The 22,853-nt window shown below is 46.7% G+C and overlaps 1 protein-coding gene across 1 annotated transcript in view; it reads right to left on the reverse strand.

Moving 5' to 3' along the window:
• LOC116359940 (serine/threonine-protein kinase LMTK1) overlaps nucleotides 1–22,853 on the reverse strand; it is a 74,016-nt gene that overhangs the window by 35,535 nt on the left and 15,628 nt on the right. The window contains exons 2-3 of the mRNA XM_031814055.1: nucleotides 16,781–16,914; nucleotides 9,332–9,458 (exon numbers count right to left, since the gene is read on the reverse strand). Of these exons, the coding sequence (XP_031669915.1) occupies nucleotides 9,332–9,458; nucleotides 16,781–16,914 (261 nt within the window). The remainder of the gene's footprint in view (nucleotides 1–9,331; nucleotides 9,459–16,780; nucleotides 16,915–22,853) is intronic.

Here is a 22,853-nt window from a genome sequence, read left to right on the forward strand (position 1 = left end):
CTTGGTGTGGTGACATGTCTCTTGGTGTAGTGTGGTGACATGTCTCTTGGTGTAGTGTGGTGACATGTCTCTTGGTGTGGTGACATGTCTCTTGGTGTGGTGACATGTCTCTTGGTGTGGTGACATGTCTCTTGGTGTGGTGACATGTCTCTTGGTGTGGTGACATGTCTCTTGGTGTGGTGTGGTGACATGTCTCTTGGTGTAGTGTGGTGACATGTCTCTTTGTGTGGTGACATGTTTCTTGGTGTAGTGTGGTGACAAGTCTCTTGGTGTGGTGACAAGTCTCTTGGTGTGGTGACATGTCTCTTGGTGTGGTGACATGTCTCTTGGTGTGGTGACATGTCTCTTGGTGTGGTGACATGTCTCTTGGTGTGGTGACATGTCTCTTGGTGTGGTGTGGTGTGGTGACATGTGTAACAGTGTGTGAGGACAGGAGCCATGTGTAACAGTGTGTGAGGACAGTAGCTATGTGTAACAGTGTGTGAGGACAGGAGCCATGTGTAACAGTGTGTGAGGACAGGAGCCATGTGTAACAGTGTGTGAGGACAGGAGCTCTGTGTAACAGTGTGTGAGGACAGGAGCCATGTGTAACAGTGTGTGAGGACAGGAGCTCTGTGTAACAGTGTGTGAGGACAGGAGCTCTGTGTAACAGTGTGTGAGGACAGGAGCTATGTGTAACAGTGTGTGAGGACAGGAGCTATGTGTAACAGTGTGTGAGGACAGTAGCTATGTGTAACAGTGTGTGAGGACAGGAGCTATGTGTAACAGTGTGTGAGGACAGTAGCTATGTGTAACAGTGTGTGAGGACAGGAGCTATGTGTAACAGTGTGTGAGGACAGGAGCTATGTGTAACAGTGTGTGAGGACAGGAGCTATGTGTAACAGTGTGTGAGGACAGGAGCTATGTGTAACAGTGTGTGAGGACAGTAGCTATGTGTAACAGTGTGTGAGGACAGGAGCTCTGTGTAACAGTGTGTGAGGACAGTAGCTATGTGTAACAGTGTGTGAGGACAGGAGCTATGTGTAACAGTGTGTGATGACAGGAGCTATGTGTAACAGTGTGTGAGGACAGTAGCTATGTGTAACAGTGTGTGAGGACAGGAGCTATGTGTAACAGTGTGTGAGGACAGGAGCTATGTGTAACAGTGTGTGAGGACAGGAGCTATGTGTAACAGTGTGTGAGGACAGTAGCTATGTGTAACAGTGTGTGAGGACAGTAGCTATGTGTGTATTGTATGTAGTAAATATGTATGGTTAAAGTTCTTTTGAAATGCCTGATGAACAATGTTCTATAGAATAAGGATGATCCTGTCAGACTTATAGCTGGCTTGACCTTTATAAACAGTATACATCCCAAATGGCACCCTGTTCGCTATATAGTGCACTACACAAGTATTTCACTACACCCACAATAACATCTGCTAAATATGTGTATGTGGCCAAAAAAACATGATTTTACTTTAGACCAGGGACCATAGTGCTCTGGTCAGAAGTAGTGCACAATGTAGGGAATAGGGGGCCATTTGGGAAGCAGATGTATTCCATACAGACATCATTACTTCTACTGTCAATTTACTTCAGCTTATGAGAGTAGGCCTTCTTCTATGAGAGGAGGGAGGGAGGGAGGGAGGGAGGGAGGGAGAGGAGAGAGAGAGAGAGAGAGAGAGAGAGAGAGAGAGAGAGAGAGAGAGAGAGAGAGAGAGAGAGAGAGAGAGAAGAGAGAGAGAGAGAGAGAGAGAGAGAGAGAGAGAGAGAGAGAGAGAGAGAGAGAGAGAGAGAGAGAGAGAGAGAGAGAGAGAGAGAGAGAGAGAGAGAGAGAGAGAGAGAGAGAGAGAGAGAGAGAGGGAAAGAGAGGACTGGCGAGAAAGGGAAAGAGAGGACTGGAGAGAAAGGGAAAGAGAGGACTGGAGAGAGAGAGAGAGAAACAGAAAACAGAAACAGAAACAGAAACAAAAAAGCAAAAAATGAGGCAAAGTCTTCTCATGTTTTGTTGATTTAAAAAAAAGCACTAGACTCAATTTGACATGAGGGTCTGTTATACAAACTGACATGAGGGTCTGCTATACAAATGAACGGAAAGTGGTGTTGGAAGAAAAACATACAACATTATAACTATAACAACTATAACATCTTCCGTCAAGATAGAACTGCCAAAGGGGGCGGAGTTGCAGTTTACTGCAGAGATAGCCTGCAAAGTAATGTCATACTTTCCAGGTCCATACCCAAACAGTTCGAACTACTAATTTTGAAAATTACTCTCTCCAGAAATAAGTCTCTCACGGTTGCCGCCTGCTACCGACCCCCCTCAGCTCTCAGCTGTGCCCTGGACACCATTTGTGAATTGATCGCCCCCCATCTAGCTTCAGAGTTTGTTCTGTTAGGTGACCTAAACTGGGATATGCTTAACACCTCGCCAGTCCTACAATCTAAGCTAGATGCCCTCAATCTCACACAAATCATCAAGGAACCCCACCAGGTACAACCCTAACTCTGTAAACAAGGGCACCCTCATAGACGTCATCCTGACCAACTGGCCCTCCAAATACACCTCCGCTGTCTTCAACCAGGATCTCAGCGATCACTGCCTCATTGCCTGTATCCGCTACGGAGCCGCAGTCAAACGACCACCCCTCATCACTGTCAAAACGCTCCCTAAAACACTTCTGTGAGCAGGCCTTTCTAATCGACCTGGCCCGGGTATCCTGGAAGGACATCGACCTCATCCCGTCAGTTGAGGATGCCTGGTCATTCTTTAAAAGTAACTTCCTCACCATTTTAGATAAGCATGCTCCGTTCAAAAAATGCAGAACTAAGAACAGATACAGCCCTTGGTTCACCCCAGACCTGACTGCCCTCGACCAGCACAAAAACATCCTGTGGCGGACTGCAATAGCATCGAAAAGTCCCCGTGATATGCAACTGTTCAGGGAAGTCCGGAACCAATTCACGCAGTCAGTCAGGAAAGCTAAGGCCAGCTTCTTCAGGCAGAAGTTTGCATCCTGTAGCTCCAACTCCAAAAAGTTCTGGGACACCGTGAAGTCCATGGAGAACAAGAGCACCTCCTCCCAGCTGCCCACTGCACTGAGGCTAGGTAACACGGTCACCACTGATAAATCCATGATTATCGAAAACTTCAATAAGCATTTCTCAACGGCTGGCCATGCCTTCCGCCTGGCTACTTCAACCTCGGCCAACAGCTCCGCCCCCCCCCGCAGCTCCTCGCCCAAGCCTCTCCAGGTTCTCCTTTAACCAAATCCAGATAGCAGATGTTCTGAAAGAGCTGCAAAACCTGGACCCGTACAAATCAGCTGGGCTTGACAATCTGGACCCTCTATTTCTGAAACTATCTGCCACCATTGTCGCAACCCCTATTACCAGCCTGTTCAACCTCTCTTTCATATCGTCTGAGATCCCCAAGGATTGGAAAGCTGCCGCAGTCATCCCCCTCTTCAAAGGGGGAGACACCCTGGACCCAAACTGTTACAGACCTATATCCATCCTGCCCTGCCTATCTAAGGTCTTCGAAAGCCAAGTCAACAAACAGGTCACTGACCATCTCGAATCCCACCGCACCTTCTCCGCTGTGCAATCTGGTTTCCGAGCCGGTCACGGGTGCACCTCAGCCACACTCAAGGTACTCAACGATATCATAACCGCCATCGATAAAAGACAGTACTGTGCAGCCGTCTTCATCGACCTTGCCAAGGCTTTCGACTCTGTCAATCACCATATTCTTATCGGCAGACTCAGGAGCATCGGTTTTTCGGATGACTGCCTTGCCTGGTTCACCAATTACTTTGCAGACAGAGTTCAGTGCGTCAAATCGGAGGGCATGCTGTCTGGTCCTCTGGCAGTCTCTATGGGGGTGCCACAGGGTTCAATTCTCGGGCCGACTCTTTTCTCTGTGTATATCAATGATGTTGCTCTTGCTGCGGGCGATTCCCTGATCCACCTCTACGCAGACGACACCATTCTATATACCTTCGGCCCGTCTTTGGACACTGTGCTATCTACCCTCCAAACAAGCTTCAATGCCATACAACACTCCTTCCGTGGCCTCCAACTGCTCTTAAACGGTAGTGAAACCAAATGCATGCTTTTCAACCGGTCGCTGCCTGCACCCGCATGCCCGACTAGCATCACCACCCTGGATGGTTCCGACCTAGAATATGTGGACGTCTATAAGTACCTAGGTGTCTGGCTAGACTGCAAACTCTCCTTCCAGACTCATATCAAACATCTCCAATCGAAAATCAAATCAAGAGTCGGCTTTCTATTCCGCAACAAAGCCTCCTTCACTCACGCCGCCAAGCTTACCCTAGTAAAACTGACTATCCTACCGATCCTCGACTTCGGCGATGTCATCTACAAAATGGCTTCCAACACTCTACTCAGCAAACTGGATGCAGTCTATCACAGTGCCATCCGTTTCGTCACTAAAGCACCTTATACCACCCACCACTGCGACTTGTATGCTCTAGTCGGCTGGCCCTCGCTACATATTCGTCGCCAGACCCACTGGCTCCAGGTCATCTACAAGTCCATGCTAGGTAAAGCTCCGCCTTATCTCAGCACACTGGTCACGATGGCAACACCCATCCGTAGCACGCGCTCCAGCAGGTGTATCTCACTGATCATCCCTAAAGCCAACACCTCATTTGGCCGCCTTTCGTTCCAGTACTCTGCTGCCTGTGACTGGAACGAATTGCAAAAATCGCTGAAGTTGGAGACTTTTATCTCCCTCACCAACTTCAAACATCAGCTATCTGAGCGGCTAACCGATCGCTGCAGCTGTACATAGTCTATTGGTAAATAGCCCACCCTTTCTCACCTACCTCATCCCCATACTGTTTTTATTTATTTACTTTTCTGCTCTTTTGCACACCAATATCTCTACCTGTACATGACCATCTGATCATTCATCACTCCAGTGTTAATCTGCAAAATTGTAATTATTTGCCTACCTCCTCATGCCTTTTGCACACATTGTATATAGACTCCCCCTTTGGTTTCTACTGTGTTATCGACTTGTTAATTGTTTACTCCATGTGTAACTCTTTGTTGTCTGCTCACACTGCTATGCTTTATCTTGGTCAGGTCGCAGTTGCAAATGAGAACTTGTTCTCAACTAGCCTACCTGGTTAAATAAAGGTGTTCTCAACTAGCCTACCTGGTTAAATAAAGGTGAAATAAAAAAATATATTAAAAAAAATAAGATCCATGTACACAAACAACAAGTGTGTGGTTAAAACACACATTTCTTCCCTCAGGGCTGTGGGGTGAGACAGGGATGCAGCTTAAGCCCGACCCTCTTCAACATATATATCAGTGAATTGGCGAGAGCACTAGAACAGTCTGCAGCACCCGGCCTCACCCTATTAGAATCTGAAGTCAAATGTCTACTGTTTGCTGATGATCAGGTGCTTCTGTCCCCAGCCAAGGAGGGCCTACAGCAGCACCTAGATCTTCTGTACAGATTCTGCCAGACCAGGGACCAGACAGTAAATCTCAGTAAGTCAAAACTAATGGTGTTCCAAAAAAGGTCCAGTTGCCAGGACCACAAATACAAATTCCATCTAGAGATCTTTGCCCTAGAGCACACAAAAAATGATACATACCTTGGCCGAAACATCAGCGCCACAGGTAACTTCCACAAAGCTGTGAACGATCAATGGTGAGACAAGGCAAGAAGGGCATTCTATGCCATCAAAAGGAAAATAAAATTCAACATACCAATTAGGATCTGGCTAAAAATACTTAAATCAGTTATAGAACCCATTGCCCTTTATGGTTGTGAGATCTGGGGTCCGCTCACCAACCAAGAATTCACAAAATGGGACAAACACAAAATTGAGACTCTGCACGCAGAATTCTGCAAAATATTCTCAATGTACAACGTAAAACACCAAATAATGCACACAGAGCAGAATTAGGACGATACCCGCTAATTATCAAAATGCAGAAAAGAGACGTTAAATTCTACAACCACCTAAAAGGAAGCAATTCCCAAACCTTCCATTACAAAACCATCACCCACAGAGAGATGAACCCAGAGAAGAGTCCCCTAAGCAAGCTGGTCCTGGGGCTCTGCTCACAAACACAAACAGACCCCCACAGAGCCCCAGGACAGCAACACAATTAGACCCAACCAAATCATGAGAAAACCAAAAAGATAATTACTTGACACATTGGAAAGAATGAACAAAAACAGAGTAAACTAGAATGCTGTTTGGCCCTAAACAGAGAATACACAGTGGCAGAATACCTGACCACTGTGACTGACCCAAACTTAAGGAAAGCTTTGACTATGTACAGACTCAGTGAGCATAGCCTTGCTATTGAGAAAGGCCACCGCAGGCAGACCTGGCTCTCAAGAGAAGACAGGCTATGTTCACTGCCCACAAAATGAGGTGCAAACTGAGCTGCACTTCCTAACCTCCTGCCAAATGTATGACCATATCAGAGACACATATTTCCTTCAGATTATACAGATCCACAAAGAATTTGAAAACAAATCCGATTTTGATAAACTCCCATATCTACTGGGTGAAATAACACAGTGTGCCATCACAGCAGCAAGATTTGTGACCTGTTGCCACAAGAAAAGGGCAACCAGTGAAGAACAAACATCATTGTAAATACAACCCATATTTATTTTGTATTTATTTTCCCTTTTGTACTTTAACCATTTGTACATCGTTACAACACTATATATATACATAATCCAACATTTGTAATGCCTTTATTCTTTTGGAACTTCTGTGAGTGTTATGAGTGTAATGTTTACTGTTAATTTTATTGTTTATTTCACTTTTGTATATTATCTACTTCACTTAACTTGCAACATATGTTTCCCATGCCAATAAAGCCTTGAATTGAACTGAATTGAATTGAATTGAGAGAGAGAGAGAGAGAGAAAGAGAGAGAGAGAGAAAAAGAGAGACAGAGAGACAGAGAGAGGGAGAGAGAAAGAGAGAGAGAGAGAAAGAAAAAAAAGAGAGACAGAGAGAGAGAATTAAGTATAAATAATGTGCATGCATGTGTGGGAGACTTTCTGTTTCTGACTGCAGAGGTTGAAAGACAGCAGCACAGAGTCAATAGCACTGAGATTCAGGACCACAGAGAAACAGAGGGTGGAGAGGAAGAGGAGGAGGAGGATAGATGAACAGGAAACGATGCATCCAGACCAGAGCCAATCCCTCATGAACCTCTCCTCTCCCCTCCTACTCTCCTCCTCCTCTTTCCTCCTCCTCTCCCCTCCTACTCTCCTCTTCTCTCTCCTCCTCCTCTCCTCTCCTCCTCCTCTCCTCTCCTCCTCTCCTCTCCTCTCTCCTCCTCCTCTCCTCTCTTCTCTCCTCCTCCTCTCCTCTCTCCTCCTCCTCTCCCCTCCTCCTCTCCTCTCCTCTCTCCTCCTCCTCTCCCCTCCTACTCTCCTCTCCTCTCTCCTCCTCTCCCCTCCCCTCTCCTTTTTTCAACAGTTGTTTTCATTGAATCACCAAAATCAATCCCCCTCTTTAAAAAAAACCACAATTCCAACCCCTCCTTTCTCCTCTTTCCTCTCCTCTCTCCCCCACTCTCTCCCCCCTCCTCTCCCACCCCTCCTTTCTCCTCTATCCTCTCTTCTCTCCCCCCTCTCCCACCCCTCCTTTCTCCTCTGTCCTCTCCCCCTCTCCCATCCCTCCTTTCTCCTCGGCCCTCTGTTCTCTCCTCTCTCCCCCTCTCCCACCCCTCCATTCTCCTCTGTCCGCGGTTCTCTCCTCTCTCCCATACTCTCTCCCCTCTCCCACCCCTCCTTTCTCCTCTGTCCTCTGCTGTCTCCCCCACTCTCTCTCTCCCTCTCCCCATCTCCTCTCCTCCTCTCTTCCCCACTCTCCTCTCCTCACCCTGCAACACCTGAACCAATCATACGGCCGTAGCTATGGAGGACAGGAGGGAGGGAGGCAATTGGGTGCTAGCCTGACGCTGACTTGTCCAATCCCTGCTCATGCTCACATTCTGGGATTCAGAGCACAGCACACACACACACACACACATACACACCATGAAGTATAGCAAACAGCTGACAGCCCAGAGAATAAGAGAGTGTGAGGGTTATAGCTTCCTTCCTCCCCAATGTGCTCCAGCTCTCTTGCATTCCTCTCACACACACACACACACACACACACACACACACACATAAACTGCCACGGAGCACTGCAGCAGGCCAGCCTCATTCTGCATTATGCAACAGACAGATGTTACAGTGAGAGAGAGAGGAAGAGGGAGAGGAGGGGAGATGGAGGAAGAGTGGAAAAGAGAGCATGTCTGTGCTCTGTCCCTGTTTGTCAGGAAATTCTCACCATCTCTCAAATTAACAACCCAGTGTGCAGGCCAATGTTCTGATGATGGGATATGATGATGTTATGATGATAGGGTATGATGTTGTGCTGATGATGGGGTATGATGATGTTCTGATGATAGGGTATGATGTTGTGCTGATGATGGGGTATGATGATGTTCTGATGATGTTCTGATGATGGGGTATGATGATGTTATGATGATAGGGTATGATGTTGTGCTGATGATGGGGTATGATGATGTTCTGATGATAGGGTATGATGGTGTTCTGATGATGTTCTGATGATGTTCTGATGATAGGGTATGATGATGTTCTAATGATAGGGTATGATGATGTTCTGATGACCTTCAGATGATGTTATGATTATAGGGTATGATGGTGTTCTGATGATGTTCTGATGATGTTCTGATGATGTTCTGATGATAGGGTATGATGGTGTTCTGATGATGTTCTGATGATGGGGTATGATGGTGTTCTGATGAAGGGGTATGATGGTGTTCTGATGATAGGGTATGATGATGTTCCTATGATGTTATGATGATAGGGTATGATGGTGTTCTGATGATGTTCTGATGATGGGGTATGATGGTGTTCTGATGAAGGGGTATGATGGTGTTCTGATGAAGGGGTATGATGGTGTTCTGATGAAGGGGTATGACGATGGCCCTGCTGGGTTCACGTATGCATTCCAAATGGCACCATAACGCACTACCGTGTCCCGTGGTCCAACGTTGTGCACTGTGTAGGGAATTGGGTGCCATTTGGATTAGTACAGCCTGGAGTGTGGACCTGAGACAACTCTAGTAACACTCAATTGAGTAATCAAGCAATTTGACTGATTAACCCAGGGCTAGACTTGACGTTTAATTACTCGAGAGAAGAGGAGAGAAGAGAGGAGAGGAGAGAAGAGACAGCCATATGGGTCATAGGTGATATATAGAGGTGAAAGTTCAAAGGTCATAGGTGATGGGTCATAGATAGCCTAGGATCTTACTGGATCGTCCGGGCTGTTTGGAGACGGGAAGGGAGACCTCAGAGAGGGGGAGGATGTAGACTTCAGGTCCATTCTGAGACGAGGCCAGGTCAGCCTGGTACTCCTCTCCCTCTGTGTTCTCAAACTCCTGGTGGGAGGGGAGAGAAGACACTGGGGTTAGTGTGTATGTGACATGGAGAAAGAGAGGGGGGGGGCAGAGAGAGAGGGAGAGAGAGGGAGAGAGAGAGAGAGAGAGAGAGAGAGAGAGAGAGAGAGAGAGAGAGAGAGAGAGAGACAGAGACAGAGACAGAGACAGAGACAAGAAAGAGTTTGTATGCATGTGTGGGTCACAGAGAGAAAGTGGGTGCCTGTGTGTGTGTGTGTGTGTGTGTGTGTGTGTGTGTGTGTGTGTGTGTGTGTGTGTGTGTGTGTGTGTGTGTGTGTGTGTGTGTGTGTGTGTGTTATTCAATAACACAGTGTGTTTAGTCATCTGAGTGTTCATGCCTTCTGCATTAAAGGGATAATCCACCACAAATCACTCATTCCTGTGGTTAACAGTGTTAAATAACACTAAAATGTGAAGAAAAAATGTTTCATTTTGTCATTATAACAAGGTTGGTGGCAACATGTGAAAATCGTTCTGGAAATCTGTTGCAGCTCAAGCCGACTACAAAACCCACAATGCAATGCTCTCTCTATGGGCTAGCAAGCTAGCAAATGCAGCTGCACACAGTACTATCAAAGCCAATATCAGCATGTGAAGTAGCTAGCTAGCTGTAAAATGTAGGCGTCTATCTCACCGGGTTCAACTTGCAGTACCTCTCTGCCCAGAGCTATAGCAACAATGGCCCTTTCTAATGTTTCCCACAGGCACACTGAGAGATGCTACTTGAAGGAGAAACTGAGTTGAATCATTTGGTCCACTGTTTAGATTGAGCACATCTAAGAGACATACATGAGGATATAAACAGATGGATGTGTTCTAGACCAGTATGCCCATATCATCTATTGGCTGATTTGGTGATCTGGAGTGAAGGTAATAGACCAGTATGCCCATATCATCTATTGGCTGATTTGGTGATCTGGAGTGAAGGTAATAGACCAGTATGCCCATGTCATCTATTGGCTGATTTGGTGATCTGGAGTGAAGGTAATAGACCAGTATGCCCATATCATCTATTGGCTGATTTGGTGATCTGGAGTGAAGGTAATAGACCAGTATGCCCATATCATCTATTGGCTGATTTGGTGATCTGGAGTGAAGGTAATAGACCAGTATGCCCATGTCATCTATTGGCTGATTTGGTGATCTGGAGTGAAGGTAATAGACCAGTATGCCCATATCATCTATTGGCTGATTTGGTGATCTGGAGTGAAGGTAATAGACCAGTATGCCCATGTCATCTATTGGCTGATTTGGTGATCTGGAGTGAAGGTAATAGACCAGTATGCCCATATCATCTATTGGCTGATTTGGTGATCTGGAGTGAAGGTAATAGACCAGTATGCCCATGTCATCTATTGGCTGATTTGGTGATCTGGAGTGAAGGTAATAGACCAGTATGCCCATGTCATCTATTGGCTGATTTGGTGATCTGGAGTGAAGGTAATAGACCAGTATGCCCATATCATCTATCGGCTGATTTGGTGATCTGGAGTGAAGGTAATAGACCAGTATGCCCATATCATCTATTGGCTGATTTGGCGATCTGGAGTGAAGGTAATTGTTATAAAATCATTGTGAAATGTGATAGTGTGTTATCACCTATTTCCAGTGATGAGAATTATGTAGCTAAGTGATAGGCCACACAAGCTCACAGAACGGGACCGCCAAGTGCTGAACCATGTAAAAGATCGTCCGTCCTCGGTTGCAACACTAACTACCGAGTTCCAAACTGCCTCTTGGAAGCAATATCAGCACAAGAACGGGAACTTCATGAAATGGGTTTCCGTGGCAGAGCAGCCGCACACAAGCCTAAGATCCCCATGTGCAACGCTAAGGGTCGGCTGGAGTGGTGTAACGCATGCTGCCATTGGCCTCTGGAGCAGTGGAAACACGTTCTTTGGAGTGATGAATCACACTTCACTATCTGGCAGTCCGAAGGACAAATCTGGTTTGTCGGATGCCAGGAGAACGCTACCTGCCTGAATATATAGTGCCAACTGTAAAGTCTGGTGGAGGAGGAATAATGGTCTGGGGCTGTTTTTCATTGTTCCGGCTAGGCCTCTTTGTTCCAGGGAAGGGAAATCTTAATAAAATCAAATCAAATTGTATTTGTCACATGCGCCGAATACAACATGTGTAGTAGACCTTACAGTGAAATGCTTACTTACAAGCCCTTAACCAACAATACAGTTTTAATTCAAATAAGTGTTAAGTAAGAATGGCGCTACAGCATACAATGACATTCTCGACGATTCTGTGCTTCCAACTTTGTGTCAACAGTTTGGGGAAGGCCCTTTCCTGTTTCAGTATGACAAAGTGAGGTCCATACAGAAATGGTTTGTCGAGATTGGTGTGGAAGAACTCGACTGGCCTGCACAGAGCCCACAAACAGAACACATCCCCTCTGTCCCTTCTAAACACCAGTGTCTCTTTACACTCTGAACACCAGTGTCTCTTACACTCTGAACATCAGTGTCTCTTACACTCTGAACATCAGTGTCTCTTTACACTCTGAACACCAGTGTCTCTTTACACTCTAAACACCAGTGTCTCTTTACACTCTAAACACCAGTGTCTCTTTACACTCTAAACACCAGTGTCTCTTTACACTCTAAACACCAGTGTCTCTTTACACTCTGAACACCAGTGTCTCTTACACTCTGAACATCAGTGTCTCTTTACACTCTGAACACTAGTCTCTCTTTACACTCTAAACACCAGTGTCTCTTTACACTCTGAACACTAGTCTCTCTTTACACTCTAAACACCAGTGTCTCTTTACACTCTAAACATCAGTGTCTCTTTACACTCTAAACACCAGTGTCTCTTTACACTCTGAACACTAGTCTCTCTTTACACTCTAAACACCAGTCTCTCTTTACACTCTAAACACCAGTCTCTCTTTACACTCTAAACACCAGTGTCTCTTTACACTCTGAACACCAGTGTCTCTTTACACTCTAAACACCAGTGTCTCTTTACACTCTGAACACCAGTGTCTCTTTACACTCTAAACACCAGTGTCTCTTTACACTCTGAACAGTAGTCTCCCTTTACACTCTAAACACCTCCAGCAGCGACAGAGTACCACGCTGCCAATCCATCTTCAGAGACTGTGTTTGTACAGGGAGAGAGTGGCTGGCAATACTGCTCTGCTCTCAACTACTGAGCCATCCATTATTTACCTAATGAACTACAGCACAGAACAAACCTATCTAGAGGGGAGAAGAGAGGGGAGGGGAAGAGGTGAAGAGAACAAGGGGAATGGAATCATGCAAGACAATGCTTCACTGCGACAGAAAAAACCCTCTGTTCTGATTCATAAGACTGATTAAGAGATAGCACCCTTTTGCTTCTCATTCACAACACCACCTGTCTATCTCAGGAGCAGAGCATGAAAGACAGAAAGAAAGAGGATGGAGGAGACATGACAGAGAAGAGCGAACGGACGAGAAGACTAGAAATGAGAAATGGCCATAACCTTTACTAAACACTGTACACTGTACACTCTCCTCTCTTCTCTTTTCTCTAAACACTTAACACCCAACCACAGAACTGAGTCTGTCTGTCCGTCCCACAGAGTGGTCACAGTGAAAGAAGGATGACATAAAGAAGGCTTTTGGTGGTGCAGTGGTGCGATGTGGCTAGCGGTCGCATGCTAATGCACACACCTCTATTAATGCAAACCTCTGCTAACACTCTGGTGAATGGAGGGGAACCACAGAGGGGGATGTGACCACATAACACTGTTCTATTGACTTCTGTGGATTTGACACTGGACAACCACACCAAAGTTGCCTGAGTTTGACTGACACTGGACAACCACACCAAAGTTGCCTGAGTTTGACTGACACTGGACAACCACACCAAAGTAGCCTGAGTTTGACACTGGACACCCACACCAAAGTAGCCTGAGTTTGACACTGGACAACCACACCAAAGTAGCCTGAGTTTGACACTGGACAACCACACCAAAGTAGCCTGAGTTTGACACTGGACAACCACACCAAAGTAGCCTGAGTTTGACACTGGACAACCACACCAAAGTAGCCTGAGTTTGACACTGGACAACCACACCAAAGTAGCCTGAGTTTGACACTGGACAACCACACCAAAGTAGTCTGAGATTGACACTGGACAACCACACCAAAGTAACCTGAGTTTGACACTGGACAACCACACCAAAGTAGCCTGAGTTTGACACTGGACTACCACACCAAAGTAGCCTGAGTTTGACACTGGACTACCACACCAAAGTAACCTGAGTTTGACACTGGACAACCACACCAAAGTAGCCTGAGTTTGACACTGGACAACCACACCAAAGTAGCCTGAGTTTGACACTGGACAACCACACCAAAGTAGCCTGAGTTTGACACTGGACAACCACACCAAAGTAGTCTGAGATTGACACTGGACAACCACACCAAAGTAACCTGAGTTTGACACTGGACAACCACACCAAAGTAGCCTGAGTTTGACACTGGACTACCACACCAAAGTAGCCTGAGTTTGACACTGGACTACCACACCAAAGTAACCTGAGTTTGACACTGGACAACCACACCAAAGTAACCTGAGTTTGACACTGGACAACCACACCAAAGTTGCCTGAGTTTGACACTGGACATCCACACCAAAGTAGTCTGAGTTTGTACTGGACAACCACACCAAAGTAACCTGAGTTTGTACTGGACAACCACACCAAAGTAGCCTGAGTTTGACACTGGACAACCACTCCAAAGTAGCCTGAGTTTGACACTGGACAACCACACCAAAGTAGTCTGAGTTTGACACTGGACAACCACACCAAAGTAGTCTGAGTTTGACACTGGACAACCACACCAAAGTAGTCTGAGTTTGATACTGGACAACCACACCAAAGTAGTCTGAGTTTGACACTGGACAACCACACCAAAGTAGCCTGAGTTTGACACTGGACAACCACACCAGAGTAGCCCGAGTTTGACACTGGACAACCACACCAAAGTAACCTGAGTGCCAATCTGTTTAGGTCTCTTGGCAACTCCCTATGAATTGTCATGTTTGGCTTAACAATGACAGCAATGGTGTTGGCAAATAGCACAACACTAAATTCAAACCCCTGCAGCTAAAAGTCTATATTGGGTGGATGGATGGATGGATAGATGGATAGATGGATGGATAGATAGATAGATGGATAGATGGATGGATGGATGAGGGAACTGATGGAGAAATCAGCCTGTCCATTGTTTACCTCTACTATGAGCATTTGCGTCATTCTGATTGGTCAAGAGAGTCAAGATTTTTTTAAATGTGGGGGGGGGACTATCTGGATATTTGAATAGTGAAGTGGTGCTAAATGCCCACCCCCAACACAGCAGCAGAACAACCACCTTCCTCTCTCTGCCGCTCTGACATGATCTGATTTGAGGATGCTAACTGACAGAGTAGGTAGAACTAATATTGCTGCCAAGATCCACTGCGAAATTAAAAGTCTGTCCAGATAAGCAGGGCGAAAGCAGATGACGTCAAAACCGGTGACTAGGTGCAACGGTGAGTGATATTACCATTAAGTAGTGTGTTCAATACCAGTGCTAGGCACTAGTTTTTAATATTTATTGTTTTAACTATATCCCAAAGCTTAACCTTTAACTTAACCTTTACAGACAGACAACACGGGAGCCACACCCCTTTGCCCCTTCCCTCACAGACAGACAACAGGGAGCAGGCTGGCAGCCACACCCCTCTGCCCCTTCCCTCACAGACCGGCAACAGGGAGCAGGCTGGCAACCACACCCCTCTGCCCAGTCCCTCACAGACCGACAACAGGGGAGAAGGCTGGCAGCCACACCCCTCTGCCCCTTCCCTCACAGACCGGCAACAGGGAGCAGGCTGGCAACCACACCCCTCTGCCCAGTCCCTCACAGACCGACAACAGGGGAGAAGGCTGGCAGCCACACCCCTCTGCCCAGTCCCTCACAGACAGACAACAGGGGAGCAGGCTGGCAGTCACAACCCTCTGCCCAGTCCCTCACAGACCGACAACAGGGAGCAGGCTGGCAGCCACAACCCTCTGCCCAGTCCCTCACAAAGCAGCCTGTTGTGTGATAGGGGCCTTTATGCTGATTTAGGTTCTGTCCCAAATAGCACCCTATTCCCTATATAGTGCATTACTTTTGACCAGGGCCCTATGTGCCAAATGGCACCCTATTCCCTATATAGTGCACTACTTTTGACAAGGGCAGTGCATTATATAGGGATTAGAGTACTATTTGGGTCCCACCCAGAGAGTTATCCAAGACCTCTCCTTCAACTCTCCTTCAGTAGGGGGCAGTGTAACATGATGTATGTAGTGGTGGATCATGTCTCTTCCTAATCAGTAGGGGGCAGTATAGCAGGATGTATGTAGTGGTGGATCATGTCTCTTCCTAATCAGCAGGGGGCAGTGTAACATGATGTATGTAGTGGTGGATCATGTTTCTTCCTAATCAGTAGGGGGCAGTATAGCAGGATGTATGTAGTGGTGGATCATGTCTCTTCCTAATCAGCAGGGGGCAGTGTAACATGATGTATGTAGTGGTGGATCATGTTTCTTCCTAATCAGTAGGGGGCAGTGTAACATGATGTATGTAGTTTTGGATCATGTCTCTTCCTAATCAGCAGGGGTAGTGTAGCAGGATGTATGTAGTGGTGGATCATGTCTCTTCCTAATCAGCAGGGGGCAGTGTAACATGATGTATGTAGGTGGATCATGTCTCTTCCTAATCAGCAGGGGGCAGTGTAACATGATGTATGTAGTGGTGGATCATGTATCTTCCTAATCAGCAGGGGGCAGTGTAACATGATGTATGTAGTGGATCATTGTTTATAAAGAGGTGGTCACACTGTGTGTGTGTGTGAGAGAGAGAGAGAGAGAGAGAGAGAGAGAGAGAGAGAGAGAGAGAGAGAGAGAGAGAGAGACAGAAAACCGAGAGAGAGAGTGAAAGAAAGAGAGAGAAAGAAACAGAGAGAGAGAAAGAGACACAGAGAGAGACACACACACAGAGAGAGAGACAGAAAACCGAGAGAGAGTGAAAGAAAGAGAGAGAAAGAAACGGAGAGAGAGAGAGAGAGAGACACAGAGAGAGAAAGAGAGAGAGAGAGAGAGAGAGAGGGAGAGAGAGAGAGAGAGAGACACAGAGAGAGAGAGAGAGACACACAGAGAGAGAGAGACACACACAGAGAGAGAGAGAGAGACACACAGAGAGAGAGAGAGAGAGAGAGAGAGAGAGAGAGAGAGAGAGAGAGAGAGAGAGAGAGAGAGAAAGTAAAGTTTATCTCACTTTGAACCCGATGTGTCCCTTCTTACAGCAGAGGCAGGCCAGCATGAGGAAGACGAAGGTGAAGAGCCCAGAGAAGGAAACAGCCACCACTGCCAGAGACGACGGCCACGACAGCTCACTCAGTGGAGCGCCATCTACAGAACAGGAAGAGATACCGCGGTTAATAACAACAACAATTACATTTACATTTAAGTCATTTAGCAGTTAGTGTATTTACACAACAACAACAACAAGGAAGTAAGCAGTAACAGGATGTAGTATAGACTTCCCAGTGGTATACTGGAGGTTATAGGTCTTCTACCCACTTCCACTGGTCATTGTCTGTACTCACTTCTTAATCCCCACTGATACGTATCAAAGTATTATAGTGGAGGTATACAACTTGTCAATGATGCAGCACAATAGAGAAACCACATACAAAGTAGCCCACAATGCAAAGCACATTAAATATTTAGCTTATCCAATCGCATGTGAATAAATGCAAATGTGATTTTTTAAAACAGCCAATAAAGAAATAATGTGCACGAGAACAGCATCTGAAATGGCTCTGATTGGCTGGTCATTCAGAACGTTACTTTGCTTCAATCATAGATTTTAGCTTGGCGGCGCCTTGGCTATTTTCCTGAAATGGAAACTTAATTCTTGTACTTCTCAAATGAACTATGAAGCGAACACATCAAACAACGTTGTCAACTGTCCAAACTAATGCAAGTAGTGGAGTAGCAGACATTTTGGACAACGAGCGGGAAAATAATGACTTCCCCTGCTCGTGTTCCCTCCTCAGAGCCCATGATGAGTGTCAGTGCTCTCTCCTCAGGAGCCCATGATGAGTGTCAGTGCTCCCTCCTCAGAGCCCATGATGAGTGTCAGTGCTCTCTCCTCAGGAGCCCATGATGACAGTATCAGTGCTCTCTCCTCAGGAGCCCATGATGAGTGTCAGTGCTCTCTCCTGAGGAGCCCATGATGAGTGTCAGTGCTCCCTCCTCAGAGCCCATGATGAGTGTCAGTGCTCTCTCCTCAGAGCCCATGATGACAGTATCAGTGTTCTCTCCTCAGGAGCCCAGGTAAGAAGATTTAGGTTGTAGTTATTATAGGGATTATAGGACTATTTCTCTCTATACCATTTGGATTTCATATACCTTTGACTATTGGATATTCTTATAGGCACTTTAGTATTGCCAGTGTAACAGTATAGCTTCCGTCCCTCTCCTCGCCCCTACCTGGGCTCGAACCAGAAACACATCGACAACGGCCACACTCGAAGCATCGTTACCCATCACTCCACAAACCTCGCGGGAACAAGGGGAACAACTACTTCAAGGTCTCAGAGTGAGTGACGTCACCGATTGAAACGCTATTAGCGCGCACCCCGCTAACTAGCTAGCCATTTCACATCGGTTACACCAGCCTAATCTCAGGAGTTGATAGGCCTGAAGTCAAAAACACTCAATGCTTGAAGCACAGCGAAGATCTGCTGGCAAACGCAGTAAAGTGCTGTTTGAATGAATACTTAGGAGCCTGCTGCTGCCTACCAAGGCTCAGTCAGACTGCTCTATCAAATATCAAATCATAGACTTCATTATAACATAATAACACACAGAAATATGAGCCTTCGGTCATTAATATGGTCAAATCCAAAAAACTAAACGTTTATTCTTTCAGTGAGATACGGAACCGTTCCGTATGTTATCCAACGGGTGGCATCCCTAAGTCTAGATATTGCTGTTACATTGTACAACCTTCAATGTTTATGTCATAATTACGTAACATTTTGGCAAATTAGTTTGCAATGAGCCAGGCGTCCCAAACTGTTGCATATACCCTGACTCTGCGTGTAATGAACGCAAGAGAAGTGACACCATTTCCGTAGTTTAATATGGCCTGCACCGCATCGATTATATGCAACGCAGGACAAGCTAGATAAACTAGTAATATCATCAACCATGTGTAGTTAACTAGTGATTATGTTAAAATGTATTGTTTTTTAAAAGATACGTTTAATGCTAGCTAGCACCTTACCTTGGCTCCTTGCTGCACTCGCATAACAGGTAGTCAGCCTGCCACGCAGTCTCCTCGTGGAGTGCAATGTAATCGGGCATGATCGGTGTCCAAAAATGTCAATTACCGATTGTTATGAAAACTTCAAACAGGCCCTAATTAATCGGCCATTTAGATTAATCGGTCGACCTCTACAGGGCCCATAGGGGAACAGGGCCCATAGTGGAACAGGGCCCATAGTGGAACAGGGGCCATAGGGGAACAGGACCCATAAGGGAACAGGGCCCATAGGGGAACAGGGATTGGGATGCAGATCTAATATGGAGGCAGCAGTGTAGAGTAGGAGCAGCAGGGACTCACGCAGGAAATAAATAGTGAAAACATGATGAAACGGACTTAATGAAAGTGTAATCTACTTTATATTACTGCAATCAGATCAGCAGCATAAAGATATACCACAGACTGTTTCCTCTGACTGCCTCACAACATGTGTTATACTGTCCACTATTAAGTACAGTAGAGTATACATGAATGGTACAGAAAGGGAGTCAATTAAATACAGCAAACGTACTAGTATTTTACAGGTACATTGTGTGAGAGGAAGAGAGAGAGATGGAAAGAGGAGAGGAAGAGATAGAGAGAAAGAGGAGAGGAAGAGATAGAGGAGAGGAAGAGAGAGAGAGAGAAAGAGGAGGGGAAGAGATAGAGATGGAAAGAGGAGAGGAAGAGAGAGAGAGAGAGAAAGAGGAGAGGAAGAGAGAGAGAGAGAAAGAGGAGAGGAAGAGATAGAGGAGAGGAAGAGAGAGAGAGAAAGAGGAGGGGAAGAGATAGAGAGATGGAAAGAGGAGAGGAAGAGATAGAGGAGAGGAAGAGAGAGAGAGAAAGAGGAGGGGAAGAGATAGAGAGATGGAAAGAGGAGAGGAAGAGATAGAGGAGAGGAAGAGAGAGAGAGAAAGAGGAGGGGAAGAGATAGAGAGATGGAAAGAGGAGAGGAAGAGATAGAGGAGAGGAAGAGAGAGAGAGAAAGAGGAGGGGAAGAGATAGAGATGGAAAGAGGAGAGGAAGAGATAGAGATGGAAAGAGGAGAGGAAGAGAGAGAGAGATGGAAAGAGGAGAGGAAGAGATAGAGAGAGAAGCAGAAGAGAGAGATAGAAAGAGGAGAGGAAGAGAGAGAGAGAAAGAAGAGAGGAAGAGAGAGAGAGAGAAATAATTAAAAGAGGAGGGGAAGAGAGAGACAGAAAGAAAAGAGGAAGACAGACAGGATGAAAGAGATAACAGGGGGAGGAAGAGTTTACAGTAGACACACAAACACACACACACACACCACACACACACATACCCACCACCAGCTTAATACTGTTTACATTATGAGGCAAGAGGTCTGCAGGAACACACACACATACGCAAGCACATGCCAACACAGAGAGCTTACTAAATCTCCCCCTCCTCATTCTTCACACCTCCTCCTTCGCATCAGAAAGAGATTACATTTGAATGCCAACGTTAGGGGGTCAGGCGATTGTACTGTAATTGGGGCCACTGCTAGGAGTGAGGAGATTGTACTCTAATTGGGGCCACTGCTAGGAGTGAGGAGATTGTACTGTAATTGTGGCCACTGCTAGGAGTGAGGAGATTGTACTGTAATTGTGGCCACTGCTAGGAGTGAGGAGATTGTACTGTAATTGTGGCCACTGCTAGGAGTGAGGAGATTGTACTGTAATTGTGGCCACTGCTAGGAGTGAGGAGATTGTACTGTAATTGTGGCCACTGCTAGGAGTGAGGAGATTGTACTGTAATTGTGGCCACTGCTAGGAGTGAGGAGATTGTACTGTAATTGTGGCCACTACTAGGAGTGAGGAGATTGTACTGTAATTGTGGCCACTGCTAGGAGTGAGGAGATTGTACTGTAATTGTGGCCACTGCTAGGAGTGAGGAGATTGTACTGTAATTGGGGCCACTGCTAGGAGTGAGGAGATTGTACTGTAATTGTGGCCACTACTAGGAGTGAGGAGATTGTACTGTAATTGTGGCCACTGCTAGGAGTGAGGAGATTGTACTGTAATTGGGGCCACTGCTAGGAGTGAGGAGATTGTACTGTAATTGTGGCCACTACTAGGAGTGAGGAGATTGTACTGTAATTGTGGCCACTACTAGGAGTGAGGAGATTGTACTGTAATTGTGGCCACTGCTAGGAGTGAGGAGATTGTACTGTAATTGTGGCCACTACTAGGAGTGAGGAGATTGTACTGTAATTGTGGCCACTGCTAGGAGTGAGGAGATTGTACTGTAATTGTGGCCACTGCTAGGAGTGAGGAGATTGTACTGTAATTGTGGCCACTACTAGGAGTGAGGAGATTGTACTGTAATTGGGGGCCACTGCTAGGAGTGAGGAGATTGTACTGTAATTGTGGCCACTACTAGGAGTGAGGAGATTGTACTGTAATTGTGGCCACTGCTAGGAGTGAGGAGATTGTACTGTAATTGTGGCCACTGCTAGGAGTGAGGAGATTGTACTGTAACTGCCAGTAGAAATCATCCTAGTACTCCCCTTAATATAACTGAAGAAAGCTTCCCATACAGCAGCCATTTTAAGATCTGTTGCTCCCTCTACCACTGTCTTTATTTGAGTATCCTATTATAAGCTGCTGGGGAACCTTAGTCTCTCAGGGGGCGTGGTTCTCAGGGGGCGTGGTGCTCTGTCAATGAGGACGGAGATCTGGAGGTTTCCATGCTTTCTCTTACATGCTGCTCCTTATTTGAGCATCACATCTGAGGGCTGAATGGTGTTGTGATGTATGGTAGGAGTCCCTGTTCCTCTTTCTATACTTCTCTCTCTCTCTCTCTCTCTCTCTCTCTCTCTCTCTCTCTCTCTCTCTCTCTCTCTCTCTCTCTCTCTCTCTCTCTCTCTCTCAGGCAGACAGGCAGGGACCATCGACCTAGGCCTTCTATAAATATTTGAGGAGCCCATTACCTTTGGCGTGTGGCAAGCAAAATGAAACAAAGCACTTTAGCTGAGGCTCATATTCCTCCTTATTAAGAGCTGTCTACAGTGCTGTGGGCATGATGATGGATATGTCACCCTGAGAGGAGGCGTGCGGAGACGAGAGGGGAGAGGGATGGGGGGGAGAGGATAGGGAGGGGGGAGAGGAGGAGAGGGGTAGGAGAGGAAAAGAGAGGAGGGGGGAGAAGGAGGGGGGGAGAGGAGGAGAGGGGAGTTAGAGAGGAAAAAGAGAGGAGGAGGAGAGGAGGAGGGAGGGGAGAGGAATAAGGAGGGGGAGGAGAGGAGGAGAGGGGGGATGGAGACGGAGAGGAAATAAGAGAGGAGGGGGAGAGGAAGGGGGGAGAGGATTAGGAGGTAGGGAGAGGAGGAAGAGGGAAGTGACGAGGAAAAGAGGAGGAGAGGGGAGAGGAGAAGGAGGGGGGAAGATGGAGGAGAAGTGGGAGTGGAGGAGAGGAGGAAGAGGGGAGTGAGAGAGAGGAAAGGAAAGGAGGGGAGAGGAGGAGAGGGGAGGAGAGGAAAAGAGAGAGGGGGAGAGGAGGGAGGAGAGGATAGGAGGGGGAGAGGAGGAGGGGGAGGAGAGGAAAGGAGGGGAGAGGGAGGATGAGGGGAGGAGAGGAAAGGACGGGGGAGGAGGAGAGGGAGTAGGGAAAGGAGAGAAGGGGCGGAGGTAATTTGGGAAGGTCAATATTACCAGGTCAAGACTGCGGAACCCTTGAAGGGAACTCCAGCAGTTCTTGTACTGTGACACACAACAACATAACATACCACACAGCAGGCAAAGGCAAGGCAGGTCAGTGTACAAACAATGAAATGTGGTGCAACAAGGCCCGCGATAGATTTCAGCCAAAAGTGAGTTTCCGTGGTAACAGGAAGCCAAGTGGGCCCAATTCCGCATGAGTGGGATTTACACCACACACACAACACACACACCACACACACACACACAAAGCACGGCAACACACTCGCACCACGCATGCAACGCTACACACACACGCGCACCACACACACACACACACCACACACACACGCACGCACGCACTCGCACACGCATGCACGCACACACACACGCGCACA

This window comes from Oncorhynchus kisutch, unplaced genomic scaffold, assembly GCF_002021735.2.
Source record: "Oncorhynchus kisutch isolate 150728-3 unplaced genomic scaffold, Okis_V2 Okis06b-Okis10b_hom, whole genome shotgun sequence".
NCBI classification, from domain to species: domain Eukaryota; kingdom Metazoa; phylum Chordata; class Actinopteri; order Salmoniformes; family Salmonidae; genus Oncorhynchus; species Oncorhynchus kisutch.